This window comes from Chiloscyllium plagiosum, chromosome 31 (genome assembly GCF_004010195.1).
Source record: "Chiloscyllium plagiosum isolate BGI_BamShark_2017 chromosome 31, ASM401019v2, whole genome shotgun sequence".
In the NCBI taxonomy this organism is placed as follows: domain Eukaryota; kingdom Metazoa; phylum Chordata; class Chondrichthyes; order Orectolobiformes; family Hemiscylliidae; genus Chiloscyllium; species Chiloscyllium plagiosum.
In genome coordinates, this window is record NC_057740.1 from 15,926,053 (window position 1) to 15,946,762 (window position 20,710).

Consider the following 20,710-nt stretch of genomic DNA (forward strand, 5'->3'; position numbering starts at 1 on the left):
AGGCACTCCATCACCCTGGGTGCCTATCTTTCCCTAAAGGCATCGAGAGTATCGGTGGATACTGTGTGCTTCCTCTCCAATGAGACCCGAGTTTGAACATAACGGCAAAAGAGGTGCAGGCAGTCAGCAGAAATGATCCCCTCCATACCCCGCTGCCTGTACCTGTTTACTGCCACCCTGGTCAGGCCCAGGAGCAGACCAACAAGGAGATCCTCTGACCTGCCCGCATCCCTCCCCACTGGATAAGGGAGATTATATGGTTGTCTGCTAGATATACTGTCACCATTATTATCTTATATACAGTTATGATATGTGACTTTTTTTGGGAGATGTTTACTAGTAAACTCCATTGGCTGAAATCAAACACTGTGATCAGGTTTGGTCAATTCATTGGCTGAGTGCCAGAGAAATTTCTGAAAAAATGAGTACATTTTGGAATGAAAGTTACCAGCACGAAGGATTTTGCAGGAGTCAGCCCTTGAGACCGACATTTGAGAAGCACATGCCCTGAATTTATTTCAGAGAGTCAAAGAACCACAAGGCAAAATCTACAACAAAAGCAGAGTTGGCCACTTTACTCAAATCAGGGTAGTATTTGTTTAAAGCCAAAATTAATAGAGTTAAAATTAGAGTTGGAGTTAAATATGAATTAAGTTAAAGTAAAATGAAGTTAAATGAAGTGAGTTACTGTGAGGTTAAGTTAGATGAAGTAAGAAGGAAATGTCGCAACAAATATATGTTTTATATTGATATCTAAAGAGCTAATAACGAAGGGTTTGTTTAGTTAAAATCAGAGTAGACTCCCTGCCTTTTGTCTGTCACACAAGGGAAGAATACCTGGGTAAAAGGTTTCAGTACTCCTTTTGGGTAACATTAGTGTATGTGCATGACAAGTTGATGCATTATAAGTTCCTGCTGCTTTGCAGCAAGAAGCTCAATCTATCTTCAATCTGCCACAACCTAATACCTGAATGACATTTTATCCCGAACAGTTAAGAACTCCCACTGCCATGATTCTTACTGCCAACGGTACCACAAGATTCCAACCATTAATATAGATTGTTAATAGTTGTGTTACATTTGGTCCCTTCAGAATCTGACTGGTTAAATTCGAGCAATGTTAAAATGACCTGTTTATTCCAATTCTTTATTTTCTGTCAATTAATCAGAACAGTAGCGCCTCGACATACGAACGACTCTGTTCACGAACAAATCGGTTTACGAACAGGATTGTACATAAATGCTTGCTTCATTGTTCTGCTTTGCTACGCGCTTGTTGAACGCAAAAGCTCTCGGGCCCCGCGTGATCTCATTCAGTTCGTCTTTGGCCCGTGCGCTGTGAACAGCGTTCGTTGCTACGTCCAAGCATTCTTACGCTATCCGAACAATGGGAAAAATTGATTCAATTTGCGAACTTTTCGGTTTACAAACCGGGTCCCGGAACGGATTAAGTTCGTAAGTTGAGGCGCTACTGTACTCGGTCCATGTCAATTATGCTCAATTCCCAACACAAACATCAGGATTAACACTGACTTACTAGTACTTACCATACATTCTTCCAGAGCCTCTGGCATGTTGCTAATAGCCTGGTTGATTGAAATAACACAGAGAAGGAAGTCAAAGATGCCATCAAAGTAACCATTTTTGGGCTCAACTACAACTAGATCTCCATTTTTGTCAAACATTATTAGTCCAAATAGCGGAAAGTTGATTTGTTTAATCTATATGAATAAAGACATTTTTTTAAAATTACAGGTTGTACAATCAACAATATTAATTGCTGGTTTAGCAACAAAAAGATTCAAGAAGTTTTTTCTTAATGCTTTCTTTGAAACAACCAGAAATTTTCAGTGCTCAGAATGGCAGAAACCACTCATTGATAATATTTCTGAAGTGAGTGAAAAAATATAGAACAAATGTCTTCAAGGATGTAAGTGAACTAGCTGGTAATTGATGTTCACATGGGAATTGAGAACATGGTCCATTCCACTCAGCCATCGGCTTTCTGAAATGGGGGCAGAAGTCACATCTTAACACAATTAATGGTGCTTCCAACATTAAATTCTTGCTGGAGTGTTATTGGATTTGTGAACAGGCTCCCCACTGACATTGTAGCTAGCAATGAGGGTGGGGAACATAAGTGGCCCATTAAATACAACATAAGATGGATGTAGAATGATTCAGAATTCCTCAATAGGATCATAGGCTCACAGAATTCCTTTAGTGCGAAAAGAGGCTATTCAGCCCATCAAGTCTGCATTGACTCTCCAAACCCAGCCTTCTTCTCTATCCCATAACCCAGTGTTTATCAGCATTTACCAGCTAGCCTGCACATCCCTAGACACTACAAACACTTTGCCATGGCCAATTCACCTAACCTGCACATTTTTAGGCTGTGGGAGGAAACTGGACCACCTGACAAAAACTGTCATACACGGGGAGAATGTGAAATCTCCACACAGCCATGTACTGTTGGGACAGCTGACAAGTGAAGAAGGTTGCAACCAAACATTTGCAGGTATTTGAAGGTGTGCAACGTTTAAATTAATAAGATTTGGGAAAGGAACAATAAGCTTTGGAAAGTGAAATAGGCTTTGAGGATTAGGAGAATAAAGAGCATATATGGTTAAAATGAATAAGAACAGTAATAAAAGGAAAACATTTCAAATCTAAGGATTTAAAACCTCAATGTACATATATTAAAGCACAGTAAAGTAAGAGTTAAACATACCTAACTATAATACTCCAGCAACACTCAAACAGGATAAAGCAGGCTGCTTTACTGGTGCACCATCAGTTTAGACATTTACTTCCTCCATTATGTATCATGGCTGCAGGTGTACTGTGCCCAAAACAATTTGGCAAGCTTCCTTCAACAGCACCTGACACATAACTTTTGCAATGCAGAAGAATAAGAGCAGAAGATCCGTGTTGACACCACCTGCAAATTCCCCTTCATTTCATATTCCATTCTGACTTAGAAATGAAATAGTGGGCGGCACGGTGGCACAGTGGTTAGCACTACTGCCTCACAGCGCTCGAGACCCGGGTTTCCCCTTCATTTCATATTCCATTCTGACTTAGAAATGAAATTCCATTTCCTTAATTATCAAAATCCCCTGGAATTACCTCCTTAACAATACTATGGATGGACCAACTTGAATGGACAGCAGCAGGATAAAGAAGTGGCACACCATCACCCTCACAAGGGGATTAGGAATGTCTCACAAACTTGATTGAGTTTTTTTTGAAGAAGTAACAAAGAGGATTGATGAGAGCAGAGCGGTAGATGTGATCTATATGGACTTCAGTAAGGTGTTCAACAAGGTTCCCCATGGGAGGCTGATTAGCAAGGTTAGATCTCATGGAATATAGGGAGATCTAGCCATTTGGATACAGAACTGGCTCAAAGGTAGAAGACAGAGGTTGGTGGTGGAGGGTTGTTTTTCAGACTGGAGGCCTGTGACCAATGGAGTGCCACAAGGATCGGTGCTGGGTCCTCTACTTTTTGTCATTTACATAAATGATTTGGATGCGAGAAGAGGTACAGTTAGTAAGTTTGCAAATGACACCAAAATTGGAAGTGTTGTGGCCAGCGAAGAGGGCTACCTCAGATTACAACAGGATATTGACCAGATGGGCCAATGGGCTTAGAAGTGGCAGATGGAGTTTAATTTAGATAAATGCAAGGTACTGCATTTTGGGAGGGCAAATCTTAGCAGGACTTATACACTTAATGGTGGGGTCCTAGAGAGTGTTGCTTAACAAAGAGATCTTGGAGTGCAGGTTCGTAGCTCCTTGAGGGTGGAGTTGCAGGTAGATAGGGTAGTGAAGAAGGTGTTTGGTATGTTTTTTTTATTGGTCAGAGTATTGAGAACAGGAGTTGGGAGGTCATGTTGCGGCTGTACAGGACATTAGTTAAGCCACTGTTGGAATATTGCATGCAATTCTGGTCTCCTTCCTATCGGAAAGATGTTGTGAAACTTGAAAGGGTTCAGAAAAGATTTACAAGGGTGTGCCAGGGTTGGAGGATTTGAGCTATAGTGAGAGGCTGAACAAGCTGGGGCTGTTTTCTCTGGAGCATCAGAGGTTGAGGGGTGACCTTATAGAGGTTTACAAAATTATGAGGGGCATGGATAGGGTAAATAGGCAAAGTCTTTTCCCTGGGGTTGGGGAGTCTAGAACTAGAGGGCATACGTTTAGGGTGAGAGGGGAAACATATAAAAGAGACCTGAGGGGCAACTCTTTCATGCAGAGCGTGGTACGGGTATGGAATGAGCTGCCAGAGGAAGTGGTGGAGACTGGTACAATTGCAACATTTAAGAGGCATTTGGATGGGTATAGGAATAGGAAGGGTTTGGAGGGATATGGGCTGGGTGCTGGCAGGTGGGACTATATTGGGTTGGGACATGGACGGGTTGGATCAAAGGGTCTGTTTCTATGCTGTACATCTCTATGATTCTATGCTGCTTTGTTACAGTGTCCACTGGTTCGTGCCTGAACAATAATGACAATGAGAATTGAGTACTCCCAGGAAGGGTACGTTTTCCAACTTAAAAATGGACTTACCTCAGGAGTCTGTCCTCCATTTGTACAGAGCTGCAATGAGAGAGGGCGGAGAGAACCGAGGGCTACTGGGATGGGTAAGTTTTCACACTGAAATAGGGACTTATCTCGGGAGTCGGGCCTCCATTTTTACAATGCGGCGAGGAGAGAAGGCAGGGAGAACCGAGGGTTGCCAGAAAGGAAAAGCGCAAGAAACATTTTTAAAAAAGCAGCTTAGGGAGATGCCACAGCCATGAGCAGAGGGCTGTCGGGTATATATTTGGGCAGCGGCCATTATACAAATTAATAAGTAGAGATGCCTGGACAGGTGATGTGCTGTAGCTGTATGATATGGGAGCTGGCTAATCCCATTGTGAACGGCAGTGACCACATCTGCAGCAAGAACTCCGGATCAGAATTGATGATCTGGAATCTGAGCTTCGAACCATTACGGCACATCCAGGAAGGGGACAGTTACCGGGACGTTTTGTTTCAGGAGGCAGTCACACCCGGTAGATTAAGTAATTCAAATTCAATTAGTGATCAGAGACAGCAGGGTGTGACTGTAAGTGAGGGAGGTAAGAGGATTCTGAGTTCAGGAGTGGAGGAGCCTCAGCCCTTGACCTTGTCCAACAAGTATGAGATTCTTGCTCCCTGAACGGATGAGGAAAAGGGCTGTGGACAGGATGAACCAGCTGACTATGGCACCATGGTGCAGAAGGCCATTAAAGAGGGGAGAGTAAAAAGACAAGTAGCTGTTATAGGTGATTCTATAATTAGGGGGACAGATAGTATCCTTTGTGAGCCGGATCGGGAGTCCCGTATGGCATGTTGCCTGCCCGGTGCGAGGGTGCAGGACATCCCTGGCTGACTTGAAAGGACATTGGAGCGAGAAGGAGAAGATCCAGTTGGTGTGGTCCACGTTGGCACTAACAACATAGGCAAGGCTAGGAAGAAGGACCTGTTTGGGGATTAGCAAGCACTAGGAAGGAAATTGGAGAACAGTCCCTCAAGTGTCTTAATCTCTGGATTACTGCCCGAGCCATGTGCAAATTGGCATAGGGATAACAAAGTTAGGGAAGTAAACTCGTGGCTAAGAGATTGGTGTGGGAAAGAGGTATTCCATTTCATGGGACATTGGTGTCAGTTTTAGAACCAGTGGGATCTGTACCGATGGGACAGTCTCCACCTGAACCGATCTGGAACCAGTGGTTCTAGTGAAAAGGCTAAATAGGGTGGTCACTAGGACTTTAAAATTGTGAGTTGGGGGGAAGGGAAAGGGAGTATGGAGTCAGGTAGAAAGATAAGCAGCAGGGTAGCATGTGTACAGGGTTTAAGTTCAAGGCAGACTAGGGATGAAGCAAAAAGGAAGGATAACTTAAGACATATTACTTAGAGAGGTTAGAAAACATGAGGATAAGAAAATTAGCATTAAGGCGCTTTACCTGAATGCATGTAGTATTTGTAACAAGTAGATAATTAACGGCACAAACCATCATGAATGATTATGATGTGGCAGGCATCACAGAGGCGTGGTTGCAGGGGGTTCAGTGCTGGCAGTTAAACATCCAAGGATTTACAACTTATTGAAAAGACAGGGAAGTGGGCAGAGGGGACAGGGTTGTCTTGTTAGTTAAGAATGGAAATAAATCTATGGCACTGAAATGACATAGGGTCAGATGATGTGGAGTCTGTGTGGGTGGAGTTGAGGAACCACAAAGGCAAAAGAAAACATAATGGGAGTTAGATACAGACCTCCTAACAGTGGTCAGGACCAGGGGTGCAAGATGTACCAGGAAATAGATAGGGCATGCCAGAAAAGCAAGGTCACAGTGATCATAGGAGACTTCAATATGCAAGCTGACTGGGTGAATAATGTTGCCGGTGGATCCAAAGAAATGGAATTCATGGAATACTTACAGGATAACTTTTTGGAACAGCTTGTGATGGAACCCACAAGGGAGCAGGGTATTCTGGACTTAGTGTTATGCAATGAGCCAGACTTTATAAAAGATCATAAAGTAAGGGAACACTTAGGAGGCAGCAATCATAATATGGTAGAGTTCAGTCTGCAGTTCGAACAGAAATGAGGAGACATCTCTTCAACCAGAGAGTGGTGGGCCTGTGGAATTCATTGCTACAGAGCACAATGGAGGCCGAGACGTTAAATATCTTCAAGGCAGAGATTAATAAATTCTCGATCCCACAAGGAATTAAGGGCTACAGGGAGAGTGCGGGCAAGTGGAGTTGAAATGCCCACCTGCCATGATTAAATGGCGGAGTGGAATTGATGGGCCGAATGGCCTTACTTCCACTTCTTTGTCTTATGGTTTTATCATTCCCTCAGCTGCTTTTTCCAACACAGCCTATCACTGCCAATCCACTCTCTTCAGCACCGAAGTGGTAGCTAGTGATTGCCCAAGTCAGTGGTGTGCATTGTCTCCATCTCCAGCCTTTGCAAAATGTATAGTCTATCTGACAGTGGTGATGATCCATTATCGAAAAGTGTGGCACTGGAAAAGCAGAGCAGATCAGGCAGCATCTGAGGACCAGGAGAATCAATGTTTCAGGTATAAACCTTTCATCCAGAATGCCTTATGGCTTATGCCCGAAACGTCGACTCTCTTGCTTCTTCGATGCTGCCGGACTGGCTGTGTTTTTCCAGTGCTACACTTATCAACTTTGGATCTCCAGCATCTGGAGTCCTCACTTTCTCCTGATGATCCATTATTCCAGGGTAAAGACATGCTTCATAATTAGCCCTGCCCCAACAAAACTATGAGAAAGTGAGGACTGCAGATGCTGGAGATCTGAGCTGAAAAATGTGTTGCTGGAAAAGCGCAGCACGATGCTGCCTGACCTGCTGCACTTTTCCAGCAACACATTTTTCAGCCCAACAAAACTATTTCAATATAGCTACAACACTGTCATCTATTTGATAATATGGAAAATTGCTCAGGCAGTTCGTGTGCACAAAAAGATGTACAAATCCAAACCAGTTAATCACTGAATTATGTCTACTCTCAATCATCAGTAAAGTGATGAAAATGGATTCTCAATAGTACTCTAAGCTGCACTTGCATCTCACTGACTTCCAGTGCCACCGAGCTCTTGATCCCACTATAGACTTGGTCTAAATATGAGCAAAAGTGCTGGGTTCCAGCCATGAGGTAAAGTGATTTCCTTTAACATCAAGGTAGCATTTGACTTATTAAGACATCAAAGATCTCCAGCAAAACTGCAGTCATTGGGAATCGGGGTAAAATTCTACACTGGTTAGTCATAACTGGGAAAAAAGAAGATACTTGTGGTTGTTGAAGAACAATCATCACAGGCTGACAACATCATTATAAGAATTGTTCACGTTCATGTCCTAGGCCCAACCATTGTCAGCTGCTTCATCAATGATCGCCCCTTCGTCATAGTGTCAAAAGTGGAAAAGTTTTCTGATGATTGCGTAATGTTCACAACATTTCAAGCATCTCAAATATTGGAGAAATCTATGTCTATACAGCAAGACCTGGACAATCATCCAGCATTACATTGAAAAGTGGCAATGTTTGTCCACCACCCACAAGCCATAACTCAGGAGTATGATGGAATACTCTCCATTAGTCTGAATTAGTGCAGTTCAAATAACATTCATAAAACTGCATATGATCCATTAGACCAAAGACATAGAAGTTCTGGTATTTACATATAATTAAACCAAAATCTGCAAACCATTCTGAAAGAAGAAAGACTTAATAGCAATCTAGGTCTGTTCAATATACCGTTTCAATTCCATGACTCTGTGATCGTTTGCTATAAATTCTGTGTCTTATGATCCTGCTCCACAGCCACCTGATGAAGGAGCACTGCTTTGAAAGCTAGTACAACCAAATAAACTTGTTGAACTATAACCTGGTGTTGTGTGATTTTTAACTTTGTCCACCCGGTCCAACGCTGGTACCTTCACATTTTGAAATATATGGCACTCCTTCACTGTTGCTGAGTCAAAATCCTGGAATTATCTCCCTAAAGACATTGTGGGTCAACTTCCAGCACATGGAGCTCAGTAGTTCAAAGCAGCAGCTCACCGCCACTTTCGCAAAGACAACAATGGACAGACAATAAATGCTGGTCAGCTAGCGATGCCCACAAGTGAATAAAAAATGGCCTACCTTATATTCGTAGACTGTGGCCCCTGGTTCTGGACTGGTCATCAGGAACATCCTTCCTGTGCTTACCCTGTCTGGTCCTGTTAGAATTTTAGAGGTTTTTTGGAACAATCCCCTTCATTCTTCTCTAATAAATATAATACTAACTGATCCACTCTCTTCATGTCAGTCATCCCATCCCATCCCTAGGAATGATAAATCTGCATGGCATCAATATACAAGATTGCAATTTAGAATATCTTCAGACTCTTCAATGTTTCAGCGGACAGTGAAGAACATTTTGCAAGGTCTATCTCAGTTCACCATTTATTTAAATAATGTGCTAACAACAGTGAAGACTAATAAGGAACACTAGAGAACTTGGACATTTTCCTCAGATGTTTTATCCAAGGCAGGCATATGTATAAGCAGGGAAAAATAGGTCTTCCAGGCACCCCCCTTCCCCACTCCCAAGTGACCTACTTGGATACAGAGTCGACAAGACCAAATTACACCCACTGGAAGATAAAGTGATGGTGATCAAAAGTGCCCCAGCTCCCATGTCTGTCCAGGAGTTTAGGTCATTTCTTGGGTTGGTAAATTATAATGGAAAGTTCATACATAACCTGGCCTCCATTCTGGCACCTTTGCATCAACTCCTAAAGAAAGGTTATCCTTGGAAATGCTCACAAGTCAAGCCATAGCTTTCAGTGAAGAAACAACTATCTTCTTCTAATGTGTTGGCACACTATGATCCCAAACAAAATCTGGTATTGACATGCAATGCCTCATCCTATGACAATGAGTCGATATTAGCTCACATGTGGCCCAAATGGAGAGAAAAGCCCAATAGTGTATGCATTCAAGACTTTGAATTTTGCAGATCATAAATACACCCAGATAGAGAAAGAAGGATTGGTAGTCATACTTGAAGTCAGGAAGTTCCACCAATATCTTTATGGACAAACATTTATGATAATGACAACCACAAACCCCTTAAAGGTCTCTTAAAGTGGTCAAGACTGTTCAGCCCATATCTTCAGGCCGAATTCAGCAGTAGGCTGTAATACTAAGCACCTATAATTACAAGTTAGAACACTGTCCAGGAGGCCAAGTAGCAAATGCAGATGCACTGAGCCTCCTCCTGTTGGCAGATATATCATTGGTGATACCACCAATGGAGGAGTCTATAATGGTTTTAAATTTTCTGACACACTTCAAGTTAGAGTTGACAATATTAGTCTTTGCATGCAGAAAGATTCGCTCCTGTCAAACACTGAAACAGCTGGTGGTGATGGGAGAAACCAAAGGGCTGTCACTACCAGAATTGAAACCTTTTCAGATCCCGGACAGACCAACTTACAGTAGAGGACAGCATATTGTTAGGAGGAGCAAGACTGATTGCCGCAAGCAAAGGTCACCACCAGATATTAGCTGAACTCAACCAGCGTCATCCAGTGATCTCCAAAATGAAGATGCTGACGAGAAATTATGTCTGGTAGCCAGGCTTGGTGCAGACATCACTGTGTTGGTGAGGCAATTCCCAAAGTGCCAACAAGGACAAGAATTACCACCAGCAGTTCCCCCATACCCATGGGAATGGCTGGGTAAATCTTGGAATCAATTACATGTTGGTTATGCAGGTCCTTTCATGGGCTCAATGTTCTCAGTCATTGTGGATGCCCACTCAAAGTGGTTGGACATGCATATTCATCAAATATGGTGACAACAGTAGAAAAACTGTGTGCATCTTTTTCAATACACAGACTCCCAGAAGTGTCGGCCACAGATAACGGGCCATTATTTACCAGCAGGGAATTGGTTTTTCTCCCCTAAAGTGAAATGGGATTCGACATATGAGGACAGCTCCACACCATCCATTATTAAATCACCTGGTAGAAAGAACAATCTAAACATTAAAGGCTGGCTTGATGAAACAGCCTACACACTCGCTAGATACCAAGCTGTCACTGTTACTTGATTATAGAACCACCCGACATGTAACTACAAGGATTTGCCACCCAGGTAAATAGTGCGGTGAGGAAGGCATATGGCGTACTGGCTTTTATTGGTAGAGGAATTGAGTTCCGGAGTCCTGAGGTCATGATGCAGTTGTATAAGACTCTGGTACGGCCGCATCTGGAATATTGTGTGCAGTTTTGGTCGCCATACTATAGGAAGGATGTGGAGGCATTGGAACGGGTGCAGAGGAGGTTTACCAGGATGTTGCCTGGTATGGAAGGAAAATCGTATGAGGAAAGACTGAGGCACTTGGGGCTGTTTTCACTAGAGAAAAGAAGGTTTAGGGGTGACTTGATTGAGGTGTACAAGATGATTAGGGGGTTAGATAGGGTCGACAGTATGAACCTTTTCCCGCGTATTGAGTCGGGTATTACAAGGGGGCATAGCTTTAAATTAAGGGGGGGTAGATATAGGACTGATGTTAGGGGTAGGTTCTTCACTCAGCGAGTCGTTAGTTCATGGAATGCCCTGCCAGTAACAGTGGTTGACTCTCCCTCTTTATGGGCATTTAAGAGGGCATTGGATAGGTATATGGAGGATAGTGGGTTAGTGTAGTTTAGGTGGGCTTGGATCGGCGCAACATCGAGGGCCCAAGGGCCTGTACTGCGCTGTATTCTTCTATGTTCTATGTTCTATGATAGCATCAGCAGAGTTGGTAATGGATAGAAGATTCTGCACCAGGTTCAATTTGTTCATCCCTGACGTGTGGGGTGGGGACAAAATCAGGAACTCCAAAGCCAGACACTAGACTCCACCAAGTGGGAGAGATAGTTTACCACAGGGAATGAAGTTTCATGTAAGAACCATGGAAATGACCCTGCATGGAAAAGAGGCATGGTCAACACAAGGTCGGGACCAGTGGCATATAAAGTTCAAGTTAGTGCAACAGTCCTGAACAAGCACATAGATCATCTGAAAGCTGTGAATTTGCAAATGGTGCAGGAACAAAACATGCCCTGCTCCTCAGAACAATTGGATAGGCTACTGGAACCGTGGGTTCACCCTCTCCATAAAGTGTTGATGAGGCTTCCAAATCCAAGGTGGACATCACGGATGTAGCCACATCAATGCCTTTGCCAGAAGAAAGTAAATTTCTACCAAGGTGTTCCTGGCGCAATAGATGAGCTCCCATGTATTACATGCTGCCAATATTGGACACTGTGTTGGACGAATCTGATCCAGTGCTTAAATGCTCCAGGAGGCTCACCAAGAAAAAGGACTGGCCTATGTCTTCAGACTCAGAGGGGGAGGGATGCAGGGATTGCAACAAGGTCAACCAGCTGAATTCGAGATTCTGACACTCTAGGTGCCAACTCTGAGGCTGTGGCAGAGTCAAGGACCTTCCACATGTAAATAAGGGTAAATAAAGTGACTTGCTGATGTGAGACCAACCTCTCTGGAATTATTCCGCTAATCAGTCTGTAATTTCCTGTTTTCGCTCCACAACGTTTTTTTATTAAGTGGGTTTAGATTAGCTACTCTCCAGGAGATGGGCTTAGAATGAACAATGTCACTCTCTATCTTAATAAAGAATTCTATCATATTACAGTCACTTTTCTGCCAAGGGATCTCATACAGCTAGGTTGTCAATTATTCCTTTCTCATTGCACAATACCTAGTCTAGGATGTTCTCCAGTTGGTTTCTCAATGTATGGAGCCAGAACACCATCCTGTACACACTCCAGGAATTCCTCCTCTACGGATTTGATTTGCCCAATCTATATTCAGATTAAACTTGTCCATAACTATAACTGTACCTTATTGTTTGCTTCTCTAACTTCCTGCGTAATGCCTTCCCCAATGCTACCACTACAGTTTGGGGGTCTATATACAACCCTCACTATTGCTTTCTGCTGCTTCGCATTTCTAAGCTCTACACATTCAGATTCCATTTTAGCGGAACTAACACCCTTCCACATTATTGCATTAATTTCCCCTTTCTCCAGGAATTCTAGCCCATTTCCTATGAATCTTTGGCTGTCCTTCCTAAAATCTGAAAATCCCTGGATATTCAGTTCATATTGCTGGTCACCTTGCAGTCACTTCACCGTCATTCCAATTATGTCATATCCATTTATATCATATCCATTTATATCTATTTGTGTGACTAATTCCTTCACTTTATTATGAAAGTGCATTGAGACACAAGATCTTAAGTCTTATCCTTTTAACATTTTCACCTTATATATGCAAGTATATGGTCCCATTCCCCTGCCATTTTAGCTTAAACCCTCCCTTACTGCACAATCAAATAGCCTACATAGAACATTGGTTCCGGAGCTCTCCAGGTGCAACTCGGCCAGCTTGTACTGGACCCACCTTCCTCAGATACGATCTCAAAACCCCATGAATCTGAAATTCACCCCTTGTACAGTCTCTCCAGCCACTTATTCATCTGATATATCCTGCTATTTCAACTCTGACTACCACACGGCTCTAGTAGCAATCCTGAGATCATCCTGAGATGATGATGGTGGTGTCTGCAACAGTATCTACAAGACATGACAATGTCAGGCTGCTGCTTATTTAATCTGTTGGTCAGCTCTCCCATCTTTGGCACAAACACTAAACTGATATTGGTAATGGTATTCTATCATCTAGTTTACTTCCTCTGTCTGTTAACCTGTTGTCAACACCTCGCTCCTCAAAAAAAAACTGCTCTCATTATCCTTAAAAACCATCTAACATCTTTTATTTCTCCAAAGTCTTTAAACATGACATTGCTTTCCAAATGGGGGCCCACCTTTCTGGGAATAACATGTTTGAATCTCTCCGATCTGGTTTCCAAATTACCATATTATTCGTCTCACAAATGACATTCTAAGTAACTGTAACAAAGATAGAATTATCCCCCTCCCCTGCCAAACCCCATTTATCTTAAAATGCCACTTGACATGGCTGGCTGCATGATCGTCCACTTCTCTCCTGTACACCTGCTAGTGGGACTGCATTTGTCTGATTCTATTATTATTTATCTAATTTCATATAGAGAATAGCTTGGACTGGCCTCTTTTATTGCTCTTGCACTCTAGTGTCCGTGAATCTACATGCTGTCCATCAGCGGGATCATCAAAAATCACTGTGTAGTTTTTCATGAACATTGATAGTACTCAATTCACTGACACTTCTCTTAACTGACAGAGCTGTAGAATTTTACAGCACAGAAAAAGGCCCTTCAGCCCACTATGTCCACATCAGTCATTAAGTAACTATATAGTCTTGTCTCATTTTCCTGCATTTGGCCCACAGCTTTATGTGCTCCAGAAATTCAAGTAATCATACTTTTTCAATATAGTGATGTTTCCCACATTTACACCCTTTTAGGCAGTAGGTTCTTGATACCTACCTACCTATGGATGAAAAACTTCTCCCTTAAATCCTGTCTAAATCTTCTTCCCTTTACCTTAATTTATGCCCTTAGTTACTTATCTCTCTACTAAGGGTAAAGATGGCAGTTTCCCTTCATAAAGAACATAAGTGAACCAGATGGGTTTTTCCAACAATGCATTCATGATCATCATACAATCTAAATTCCAGATTTTTAGTTGAATTCCAATTCCATCATCTGCCATGCAGGATTCAGAATAGGGTCCCCAAACATTACCTAGGTCTCTGGATTAACAGTCTTACCATAATACTACTAGGCCGTTGCCTCCTTTCGATAAATTATAGCTATATGTAAAAGACTTATGATCATTCTACGAGTTAAAACTCTAAACTTTTATAAATACTCCTGAAACACACATAGACAGACATAGGCAAGAAAAAAAATGCATATGAAGAGTGAAAGAAAAGACAAGTGGTTTAATATTTTCTGTTTATAGGTTCTGCTAAGATAATTGTTTTTTGTTGATCAGGATGCTGCTTCTTGGTCTTCCCTCCCCAGATGCTTTCATTGGTTTGTAGGTAGTACAGGTGACTATTTATAAAAGGTCTCTCACTTATTAATTAAGAGTCTGAGCTTACAGCAACTGCTGAAGGGAAAATAAGCTGGTTTTCTTCAGGCTCAAATATAAATATTCTGTTTATTGGAAAGTCAAATCTCATACTCTTTTATACATACTTTCACAATCAGTGCATCCATATTGAGTATTCCAAAGTAAATTTCTCCATCAGAGGTCAATATTGCAATTTCACTCTCATAATCTAAAACAGAAAACACAGAACAGTTATTATTTCTCAATTGTTATGAATATCTAACTTGATGATTCATATATTTAAAAGAGGTATAACTTTAAGTTTTGGGAATTTCATTTTTACATGGAAGACAAATAGGTTTGATAAGCAGATAAATACACTTAGTATACAAACACACAATAACAAAATACAATACAGCACAGGAACAGGTCCTTCAACCCTTGAAACCTGCGCCAACACATTTTGCCCTTCCATACTAAAACTGTCTTCACGTGCAAGGATCCGTATCCCTCTATTCCCTTCCTGTTCATGCATTTGTCCAGGTGCATCTTGAATGCTGCTGTTGTGTTTGCTTCCACCACCTCCTCTGGCAATGCATTCCAGGCACTCACCACCCTTTGTGTGAAAAACTTGTCTTACGCATCTCTTTTAAACTTCCCTCTGCCCACACCTTAAATCTATGTCCCCAGTAATTGACCCCTCAAACCTGGGAAACATCCTCATACTTTCCACTCTATACACACCATTTACAATCTTATAAACTTCTATCAGGTCACTCCTCAACCCCCTGCATTCCAGTGAAAACAAACCCAGTCTATCCAACCCTTTTTTCATAACTAAAATCCCCCATACCTTTTTTGTACCCTCTCCAAAGGATCCACATACTTCTGGTAGTGTGGTGACCAGAACTGTACACAATATTCCAAGTGTGGCCCAACTACAGTTGAATAAAGCTGCAACATATCTTGCCTACCCTTATACTCTATGTCCCTTCCTATGAAGGCAAGCATGCCACATGCCTTTTTTACTACCTTATCTATCTGTGCTGCCACCTTCAGAGAACTGTGGACCTGCACACCCTAATCGCTCTGCACATCAGTATTCCTAAAGATTCTGCCATTCGCTGCATAAGTTCCATCTGAAGTGACCTTCCAAAATCCATCACCTCACATTTGTCCAGATTAAACTCCAGCTGTCATTTTTCTGCCTATGCCTCCACTGATCTACATACTGCTGTATCCTCTGAAAATCCTCCTCACTATCTGCAACTCCACCAATCTTTGTATCATCCACAAACTTACTAATTAGATCAGCCACGTTTTCCTCCAAATCATTTATGTAGATGATGAACAGCAGAGGTCTCAATATTAATCCCTGTGGAACACCAGTCATAACCCTCCATTCCGAAAAGCATCCGTCCATTACTATCTTCTGTCTCCTTTAACCAAACCAGTTCTGTGTTCACCTTGCCAGCTTATCCCGATACCATGTGACTTCACCTTTTGTACCAGTCTGCATGAGGGACCTTGTCAAAGGCTTTACTGAAGTCCATGCAGACATCAACCGCTTTTCCCTCATCAACCATTCTGGTCACCTCCTCAAAAAACTCGATCAAGTTAATGAGGCACGACCTCCTCCATACAAAACCATGCTGTCCATTCCTAATAAGTCCATTCGTTTCTAAATGCATATAGATCTTGTTCCTGAGAATCTTTTCCAATAATTTCCCTACCACCAACCTGAGACATAAAGGCCTATAATTTCCTTTTTAAACAATGGGACAACATTGGCTATTCTCCAGTTCTCTGGGACCTCACCTGTGGCCAAAGATAATACAAAGATGTCTGTCAATGCTCCAGCAATTTGTTCTCTTGCCTCCCTGAATATTTTGGGATAGATCCCATTAGGACCCAGGGATTTATGTACCTTCGTACTTTTTAAGGCGCACAACACTTCTTCATTTTTAATAGCAACTTGGCTTAGAAATTCAACATTCCCTTCCCCGAGATCATCCTCCACCATTCCTTTCTCTTTGGTGAATACCAACATAAAGTATACATTCAGGACCTCACCTACCTCTTCTGGCTCCACACATAGATTCCTTCCTTTATCCTTGAATGGGCCAACCCTTTCCCTGGGTTGGGAAAACCTGGGGATTCTCCTTAATCCTGTTTGCTAACAACCTTTCTTGATTCATTTTAGCCCTTTGAATTCCTTGTTTAAGTTCTTTTCTACTTTCCTTATACACGTCAAGTGCTTTGTCAGTTCTCATCCTCCTAGACCTTATGTATGCTTCCTTTTTCTTTTTTAGCAAGGTCATAACATCCCAGGTCATCCAAGGTTCACATAACCTGTCCTGCCTATTCCAGTTTCTCAGGAATCTGACACTCCGGTACTCTTATTAACTGCCATGTGAAATACTCCCAAACGTCCAATGTGGATTTACTCTCAAATAGCTGTCGCCAACCAAAATTCTCCAGTTCCTGCCTAATATTGTTGTAGTTCACCTTCCCCCAATTTAACACCTTCACCCAAGAACTGCTGTTATCCCTATCCATGAGTATCTTAAAAATCATTTATTATAGTCACTACTCCCGAAATGCTTCCCCACTGAAACTTCACTCACCTCGGTGGGCTCATTTCCTAAAACCATGTCCAGTATAACCTCTTCCCTGGTTGAACTGTTTACATACTGGAGGAGAAAGTGAGGTCTGCAGATGCTGGAGATCAGAGCTGAAAATGTGTTGCTGGAAAAGCGCAGCAGGTCAGGCAGCATCCAGGGAACAGGAGAATCGATGTTTCGGGCATAAGCCCTTCTTCAAGAATGAGGAAAGTTTGTCCAGCAGGCTAAGATAAAAGGTAGGGAGGAGGGACTTAGGGGAGGGGCGTCGGAAATGCGATAGGTGGAAAGTGTTGTTGTGGTCTGGCGATGGCGGAGTCCAAAGATCTGCATATCCTTGGTGGAGTGGGAGGGGGAGTTGAAGTGTTGAGCCACAGGGTGGTTGGGTTGGTTGGTCCGGGTGTCCCAGAGATGTTCTCTGAAACGCTCCGCAAGTAGGCGCCCTGTCTCCCCAATATAGAGGAGGCCACATCGGGTGCAGAGGATGCAATAGATGATGTACTGTGCCATGAAACCCTCCTGAATGGTCCTTCCAAATTCTGTTGCATCCAAGCCTTGAGTACGAAGTGAGTTTCCAGTCAATATAGATGAAGCTAAAATCACCCAACGCAACAACCCTGCTGTTTTTACAGCTTTTCAAAATCTGTCTACATATTCTCTCCTTGATCCCCTGCTGACTGTTGGAAGGCCTGCAGCATACTCCCAGCATTGTGATTTCACCTTTCCTATTCCTGAGTTCTACCCATATTGCCTTGCTTCATGACTCCTCTGATGCATTCTCTCTCAGCACAGCTGTGAGATACTCCTTTATTAGTAATGCAATTTCTCCACCCCTTTACATCCCCTTCTATCACACCTGAAATGTGTAAATGCTGGGGCATTCAGCTGCCAGTCCTGTCCCTCTTTCAGCCAATTCTCTGTACTATCAATAATATCATGGTTCCAAGTACAAACAAATGCTCTAAATTCATCTATCTTGTCTATTATACTTTTCGCATTGAAACACATGCATTTCAGATGAACTCCCCTTCTCTTTTCAGCAGCGTTTCTCTGCCTCTTCTTGTTCTTAGTCATGTTTGCCTTGGTTTCTACATCTCATAGAGTCATAGAGATGTACAGCATGGAAATACGGTCGACCTGTCCGTGCCGACCAGATATCTCAACCCAATCTGGTCCCATCTGCCAGCACCCGGTCCATATCCCTCCAAGCCCTTCCTATTCATATACCAATCCAAATGCCTTTTAAATGCTGCAATTGTACCAGCCTCCACCACTTCCTCTGGCAGCTCATTCCATACACGTACCACTCTCTGTTTGAAAAGGTTGTCCCTTAGGAGTCTTTTATGCTTCTAGGTATCAGCTTTTGGATCAAATGAAGGTGCAAAATCCCTGAAATAGAGAGAACTAAAAACAAAAAAAGAAGCAGTCTCTCTGACTTCATGGGCCAGCATGTACTAAAAAGGTAATGTCAGGAGTGAAAGTGGGTTTTGTGGAGATTGTCTCCTTTCAATAGTCCACGAATGTTGTGCGAAAACATCTTTTGAAGCATTTTGTTAATGGAAACACTAAGGGTAAGATCGGCAAAACATTTTTACATACCGGCATACCAGCATTTGGAATTTCCCTCCTCCATGTTCTCAACCCAGAGCTGGCTCCAAGAGTGAGCAAAATCGATGAGAATTATTAGCTGGATGAGAATGAAGCAGAAAGCTCCAACTACACCAAAGTAGAATCACATCTCCCTCAATTTCTGCATCTACTGCCCTAGTCCTTTGGTTTCGATCTCCCTGCTACTCTAGTTTAAACCCACCCCAACCATTCTACCAAGGACATCAGTCCCGGTCCTGCCCAGGTCTAACCTATCCAGTTAGGTACAGGTCCCACGTCTCCCCAGAACTGGTCCCAATGCTCCATGAGTCTTAAACTCTTCCATTCAAATTATCTTTTGAGCCACGTATTCACCTTATATATCCTGCTGTTCACACTCTGACTAGCAACTCCAAGGATGGCCATTGTTCCTTCAAGTTAGAGTTACAGATGTGTAAACAAGGAACAGCAGCACTTCTAGCTCCATAATGGAGCCAATGAGTCTGTTAAGATTTCAATTGATCTTTTGAGTTTATTCAGTACTCTGTGTTTCATTTCAGATTTCCAGCATCTGCAGTATTTTACTTTTATATGAACGATTAACTCACTACCACTTCCCTTCCAGATATGCCCACCTTGAAGAAGTTTTGTTCTTCTCTTAGACAGGGTTTCCATTTTAATCTTTTGGTTTATCCACCTTTATTGCTTTCTATCTCTCTTCTAGTATTTGATAACATGCAAAAACTGAATCTACAGCGATATCTTCTTCCTCAGTAGATCTCTCTGGCTCTGCCTTACCTCACATGATTCCAACTGAAATTCTACCCTTCCTATTTTGAATCCACCCAAGATTATAGGTATCTCCAAGTCATCTAACATTCTTCGAAAGCTGATCCCACTGCATCCTGAGATCTACAATCAAAGAAGGTGTCACCATATGCACACTCTCAATCTCTCTCCTCATCAGCATTGCCTCATAATATCTCAAAGCTGTCCCAATCCCCATTCTATTATATTCTTCATTGTATTTGCTGCTTTAACAGGAAACATTTCCTTATCTTTTCTGGTGTTAAGAAATGCAAGCTTCTAAAAATCACAGGTAATGACACTTCTCTGCATGATTCTTCCCCTCCCTTTCCTGCTCACTCCATCCCTTCTTCTAAATCTGCCTCTTGCTGTGTATTCACTATATCCTTTGACTTTCCCCTCTCTGATCCTGATTTGTCTGTGCTCCAGAAAGGATTGATATTGAACTCTTCTTCTATCACCTTTACCTCCATGTCCACTCATTTGAACTGTTGTCCTCTCCCCATCATGGAGACCCTTTCATCTGTCTCTCATATTCAGCTTCTGCCTGGACCCTCCTACTGCCTTTTTATCTGCACTTGATCGCTTCATCAAGAACTACTAATGTGACATTGCCATTTTAATTTTTCTTCTCCCTTCTCGCACTCTAATCTGTCCCCTCTGAACTTGCTGCACTTTGTTATCAAGCCTGCTGACAAGGTGATGCTGTTGTCATCTGGCAAACCAATTTCTACCTTGTAGGGGCTAGGAATCAATTCTCAGACACATCCTCCTATCTTCTTCTGAATCCTGACCTTAGCACTGAAAATCATGCTGTTACTTCCAGTACTATCACTGACTTCACCTCCTTTGGATATTTCCCCTCCATAGCTTCCTATGTCAATGGCCCCAAGTCTGAACTACTTGTTTCCCAAAATCCACATACAGAATAACCCTGGCAGACCCAGCATTTCAGCCTATTCTTGGCCTTGTGAGCTTACTTCTTCCGAACTTGATTCTGATTTTCCCTTATTGTTCTGCCTTCTATTTACTATTCATGATTCTTTGTCACTTTAAATTAGTTCAACAATTT

The 20,710-nt window shown here is 42.4% G+C and overlaps 1 protein-coding gene across 1 annotated transcript in view; it reads right to left on the minus strand.

The window, feature by feature from the left end:
* Positions 1–1,487: 1,487 nt before the first annotated feature.
* Positions 1,488–20,710, minus strand: part of LOC122565549 — a 121,549-nt gene continuing 102,326 nt past the window's right edge. Inside the window, exons 9-10 of the mRNA XM_043721602.1 lie at positions 14,770–14,852; positions 1,488–1,586 (exon numbers count right to left, since the gene is read on the minus strand). Of these exons, the coding sequence (XP_043577537.1) occupies positions 1,488–1,586; positions 14,770–14,852 (182 nt within the window). The remainder of the gene's footprint in view (positions 1,587–14,769; positions 14,853–20,710) is intronic.